Source organism: Cervus canadensis, chromosome 9, assembly GCF_019320065.1.
Source record: "Cervus canadensis isolate Bull #8, Minnesota chromosome 9, ASM1932006v1, whole genome shotgun sequence".
NCBI lineage: Eukaryota > Metazoa > Chordata > Mammalia > Artiodactyla > Cervidae > Cervus > Cervus canadensis.
Genome location: NC_057394.1, coordinates 83,768,868 through 83,774,867, shown reverse-complemented (window position 1 = coordinate 83,774,867; position 6,000 = coordinate 83,768,868). Strand labels below are relative to the sequence as shown.

At 36.1% G+C, this 6,000-nt stretch overlaps 2 protein-coding genes across 6 annotated transcripts in view; both read right to left on the bottom strand.

Moving 5' to 3' along the window:
• Positions 1 to 85, bottom strand: part of LOC122447298 (zinc finger MYM-type protein 5-like) — a 7,142-nt gene extending 7,057 nt beyond the window's left edge. Inside the window, exon 1 of the mRNA XM_043477805.1 lies at positions 62 to 85. Coding sequence (XP_043333740.1) covers positions 62 to 85 — 24 coding nt within the window. The remainder of the gene's footprint in view (positions 1 to 61) is intronic.
• Positions 86 to 330: 245 nt separating this feature from the next.
• Positions 331 to 6,000, bottom strand: part of LOC122447374 (zinc finger MYM-type protein 5) — a 27,330-nt gene continuing 21,660 nt past the window's right edge. For 3 of the 5 annotated variants that reach the window (XM_043477984.1, XM_043477985.1, XM_043477986.1), the window contains exons 7-8: positions 4,863 to 5,075; positions 331 to 1,735 (exon numbers count right to left, since the gene is read on the bottom strand). In XM_043477984.1, coding sequence (XP_043333919.1) covers positions 980 to 1,735; positions 4,863 to 5,075 — 969 coding nt within the window. In that variant the 3' untranslated portion in view covers positions 331 to 979. Of the gene's footprint in view, positions 1,736 to 4,862; positions 5,076 to 6,000 lie in introns of those variants that run through there. The other 2 variants (XM_043477989.1, XM_043477987.1) reach the window with 2 other exon arrangements.

Below are 6,000 nucleotides of genomic sequence, written 5' to 3'. Positions count from 1 at the left end.
CTATAAACTAATGAGACTGATGTTCTGGGTTATTTCCCAAAGTTTTCTGTGCTGGCCTCACCGACAGAGTCTGCAAGTGCCCCATGTGGTCCTGCTCTAGCCACCATTCACATGCCATTTTGTTTCACAGGAAAAGCCTTGAGACAAGGGTATGTAAGGATGGAATATATGACAGAACTGCTATCAGAAACCAGAAACAAGGGAGAATTAGTAAATACATGGTGACAGAACATGACTGACTACCTGAAAAAACTGACACCCATCTTTTAATTTTCATGAGTGTATTTTTCCTTCGGATGAAAACAAAAAAATTGCCACAACACATAAAGGTTAACTTAATATATTTTTATTTTAATATTTATACCAACAATATATTTTATATTTGTAACAACATAAAAATAGGTATATTCTTTATGCTTGTAGTTTTCAGATGACAACAAAAGCTACAATATTTATAAATTAAATTAAAACAAAACCAATAAAACACAAATTAACCACCTTAATTCATTTAACATAACAAATGATGCTGCTTTGTTCAAATAATAACATTTTGCTCAAATGAAATAAACCACAAGTATTTGGTTTACTAGCAAAAAGCTGCAGCTTCAGATCCCATTCTATTTCTAAATAACAATACGTGTTCACATATGTATCTTGTTCAACTGGTATTGATAAATTCAAGCCTTTTTCTCCCTCTTTCAAGATAATCAGAACAAAATATTGATCACACCGGTCAAAAGTCAGTCCTGAAATGCCCATTTTAAAAGATGTGAACTGAAAGACTGAAAAGATCAACAATTGCCTTCTCTGGAATGGACATTAATCACGAGAACCTGGAGCAGAAACCATCTTTACAAGTTAACTTGCTATGATACTCATTACTAATGAGCGAAGGAAGCACTCAGTCTGGGAGCCTCAGCACAAAGGACAGACTATCAGGGTACAGCTCTGAATAAGTATTCGACCTCTTCATGTCATATCAGATCAGGTCTAAGGTGTACAACAGCTTCATACCATCCTTCCCCTCGCTCTCCTGTAATCTGTGTTCTGAAGCTTCAACAATTTTACTTGTTTTCAAATCAGATTTTAATTTTGAATATTTAACACTATTGTTGATGTGCATTTCACTCTCCTCGTGTTTGCTAAGAATATGTGATAAATGCTGCCAATCTCTGCACCCATTCTCATTCTTCAGTTGATTTTTTCCCTCTCCAAAGAGTTTGCAATACAGACAAAACACAGAATCTTTTGAGGTCGAATAAAGTAACCAGGATCTAGTGGTTTTCTCACCATTTGCAAGAATTCTTGTATAGTAAGTTTCTGAAAACTTCCTCCCTGTACTGTCTTTTGGGAAGTTAAAATTTCTTACTTGAGGTGGATCATTTTCAACTAGAGTGTCCCTCTGTTTAATACTCAAAATTCGGGGCCATGTACCTGGATCTGCAGAAAGCACAGCTGAAATAACGGAGTCTTCTGATGGTTTCTCTCCCAGTTGCTCTTGAAGTTTATCAGCTATGCCTGGTAAATTCACATTCTGTTGGACCACTGATGTGTCTAGGCTACATTCTGCTGAAACCTGTAGTTCTGAAGTCTTTTCCTTTTTTTCTGGTATTTCTTCTATTTTTTCCAGAAGTATATTCAATGATCCATATAATTCTCTTTCATTTTCTTCTCCAACAGCATTCCTTTTTCTGTTTTCTGATGCTAATACTTTTTTTAAGTTTGTTTCCATCATCTGAGGAAAAATAGATTATAATTTTTCCTTACATTATTAACAGTGAAAAAAGTTAATGTATATACAAATGCCCAATAAGCATATGAAAAATATGCTTATCATTAATCATCAAAGAAATACAATTCAATACCACCACAAATCACTTCACCCACCAGGATGCCTACAATAAAAGGAGTGATAATAACAAGTGTTAGCAGAGATGTTGAAAAACTGGAACCTTCCTAAGGCACTGGTGGCAATGTAAAATGGAAAATAATGGCAATTCCTCAAAATTAACAGTCACTCTATAAGACACCCTATGTCACCCTATGGTGACACATATGGTCACCATAGTGACCCTATGCCACTTTCGAAGAGTGGCAATTCGAAAATGAAAATACATGTCCACATGAAGACTTGTACAAAATGATCACAGCAGCATTATTCATAAGAGCCAAGAAAATAGAAATAACAATGTGGTATTATCCATACATTGAAATATTATTTGGCAATAAAATTAGGTGTGGGGAGGGGGGATCGGGATGGGGAATACATGTAAATCGATAGCTGATTCATGTCAATGTAAGACAAAACCCACTACAATATTGTAAAGTAATTAGCCTCCAACTAATAAAAATAAATGAAAAAAATAAAAAAAAAATAAAAAAAATAAAATCAGGTGTGGTAAAGATACATGCTACAACTTGGATGAACCTTGAAAACAGTATATGTGAAATTCAGTCACAAGGTACCATATAGTATATGATTCCATCTAATAAAAATTAAAATTAGCTATTCTGGAGTCAATAAAATAAAAATGCACAAACACACACAAAAGAAAGTCAAAATAAGAAATGTATGCACTGTGAAGGGCATTTGCTAGCTGTAGTATTATAGTACAGGGTACAACCTGACCACAGTAAACAATGGAGTTCAAGAACCAAGAGCGCTGCTCTGAGGCAGTCCTGCATGTAGAGGCAGCACTGAGGCAGAGCAGGAGTGACATGATGTGGTGTGTGCCTGGAAGACCACACTGACTGCGCTCTGGTCTCCAGTGCCCAGGGAGACCAGGGAACAGAGACAGCCAGGAGGCTGTGGAGCCAATTCTGGCAAGAAGGGACAGTGGTCAGGTCTAAGTCTACAGTGGTGGGCAGAGGGCAGAGCCAGGAGTGGGTTAGGAAGTAGAATCCAGGATAGCTGGGAAATCAGTGGCCCTGGGGGCTAAGACAGAGGAGTAAGGAATAACATAAAGTTTCTGCTTAAACACCTGCCTGGATGGGAGGTTATTTACTGATTTGGGAAACAAAGGAGGAAAGCAGGCTTGGAGTGTCAGCTGTGGACAGAGTTTGAAATATTTGTGGAACATTCAAATGGAAATTAGACAGACATATTGGTGTGAAACTGAAGAAATATATATCCCAGATATATTCTGGAAGTCATCAAAATACATATTAGTTGAAACTATGGGACTGGTAAGACGATACCAAAAGAGCATATTTAAGAAGAGACAGAATGCCAAGTACTATTGCTAATGTTATTTTTTTACACAACCAAACTCAAGCCTTGGTCTTATTTCTTTCCTTCTTGAGTGTCTTGGTAATGATTAGGTAGTCAAGTTGTCACAATTCCCCCACATCTAAGACTCATCTTCCTGGGGATCATTAAATTGAATCCAGTGTAGATAATCAGGGAACTCAAGGCTTACGTATAATTAAATGTTGGCATCAGAGCCAACAGAGCATGTACATATACATATTTTCTTGCAGGATCTTAGTTCCTCACATTACCTAAGGTACGATACATGAGGTCGAATCTAGCTGTGTGACTCTGGGGAAGACCTTCTCTGAACTTCAGTATCTTTAACACTATTTCAAAGGTTTTATTTAATTGAAAGTTAATAAACATTTAGTAAAGAGAATCAACTAGTTACATCTGACTAATTAAAAGAAATAATTCAATTAATTAAAACACCTCCTTTCCCAGAAGTTAACTACTTTGAACATTTTTAGATGATTCTTTCCATGTTTATTTCCAAGTATCAAAATAACATGTTTGTATCACTATTTACTAATTTTTCCTCCCAGTTTTAGGTGTCGCTATTGACTTCTCAATGAGGAGGATGCAAGTTTAATTCTCTCTGCCACTGTGCTTACCACACACACTCACCCTCCAGCTCCCTTCTCATCCTTTTTCAACTTTGGCACCAATGATATATTGGCCAGGTCATTCTTTGCTGTGAGGGCTTGTCTGGCCCATTGCAGGACTGTCTGCATCTCTGGCCCCCACTCACTGATGCCAGGCTCTTAGCTGCAGCATGTGGGATCTAGTTCCCTGACCAGGGATTGAACCTGTGTTCCCTGCATTGGAAGGCAGAATCTTAACCACAGGATCACCAGGAAAGCCCTCCCACACAAAATTAACTTGAGATGGATCACAGATATAAAATCTAAACCTAAAAAGAAGACAAGATAGGTAAATATCTTCATAACCTCGGTAGGCAAAGACACCCTAAACAAGAGACAAAAAGTATTAATCAGAAAAGCAAACAGTAAATTGGACTTTATCAAAATTTAAAACCTGAGCTTTTCAAAAACATTAAGACAAAAACACTGTCCAGTAGAAAAATCTTCCAAATACATTTATTTTACAAAAGAAATGTATCCTGAATATATAAAGAATTCCTATAACTCAGTAACAGAAAAGACAACCCATTAAAAAAAGTGAACTAAAAAAAAAAAAAACTGAGCTAAGACTTGGATACTTTACAAAAGAAGATATATGCATGATAAAAAAGGAACAGCAGTTATCAGGAAATTAAAACCACAATGAGATAGTCATTTCATATCCACTAGAATAGCTTAAATCAAAACAGACAACACCAAATATTGTTGAGAGTACAGAGTAATTGGAACTAGTGGGGACGCAAAATGGTACAGGAGAAAATTACTCCTTGTAATGTCTGCAAAATGTCAAGTCTTAAAGCAAGCTTACTTACATCAATCAATTTCAATACTCATTTGAGAGTAATACTCAATGAAAGATTGACAAAGGAATTAAATGAGATTCTAAGAAAAATCTGCTTAATGAAAGCTAACAGGAAGAAGTTACTACAAGCTTGATCATTTAAAACTCATTAAAAGAGAATTACCTGTTTATACTCGTTAACACAACTTTGGCAGCAAAATCGCATCTCCTGACCTTCAACGACCAGGACATTGTTCCCAGCTCCTTTGCCGGGCAGGTACTCGCCGCACTGCTCACAGCAGTTCATCACTAGACCATTGGCCAGCCTGTACTTGTTAAAGCACTGGTTACTGCACAGCTTGTGTGTCACATTGTTAACGCTGACTTCATGCCGAATCTAGAAGAAAAATCAATTTATTAAATAAATCAACCAGATTAGCATCATACCTGATATATCTATTTTTTTTTCTAACAAAGAATCTCCAGTAATTCCTCAGTGGGAGAAATATTCAGGTAAAAGACATTAAAAAGCACATTTTACTACCTTTCATTTTTATCTTTGATTTCTTGTAAAAAGAAAAAATAAGATTCATAGAATAAAAAGCAATAAAATCAGATATTTAAGAATAACAGAAAATGAATTAGATAGCAGGTTTTGATATGACTTGATTAAAAACAAATGGATGAGAAAAAAGAAAGAGAAATTAAGGAAACAATACCATTCACCATTGCAACAAAAAGAATAAAATACTTAGGAGTATATCCACCTAAAGAAACAAAAGACCTATACATAGAAAACTATAAAACACTGATGAAAGAAATCAAAGAGGACACAAACAGATGGAGAAACATACCGTGTTCATGGATTGGAAGAATCAATATTGTCAAAATGGCTATTCTACCCAAAGCAATCTATAGATTCAATGCAATCCCTATCAAGCTACCAACGGTATTTTTCACAGAACTAGACCAAAGAATTTCACAATTTGTATGGAAATACAAAAAACCTCGAATAGCCAAAGTAATCTTGAGAAAGAAGAATGGAACTGGAGGAATCAACCTGCCTGACTTCAGACTCTACTACAAAGCCAGTCATCAAGACAGTATGGTACTGGCACAAAGACAGAAATATAGATCAATGGAACAGAATAGAAAGCCCAGAGATAAATCCATGAACCTATGGACACCTTATCTTCGACAAACGAGGCAAGGATATACAATGGAAAAAGGACAACCTCTTTAACAAGTGGTGCTCGGAAAACTGGTCAACCAATTGTAAAAGAATGAAACCAGAACACTTTCTAACACCATACACAAAAATA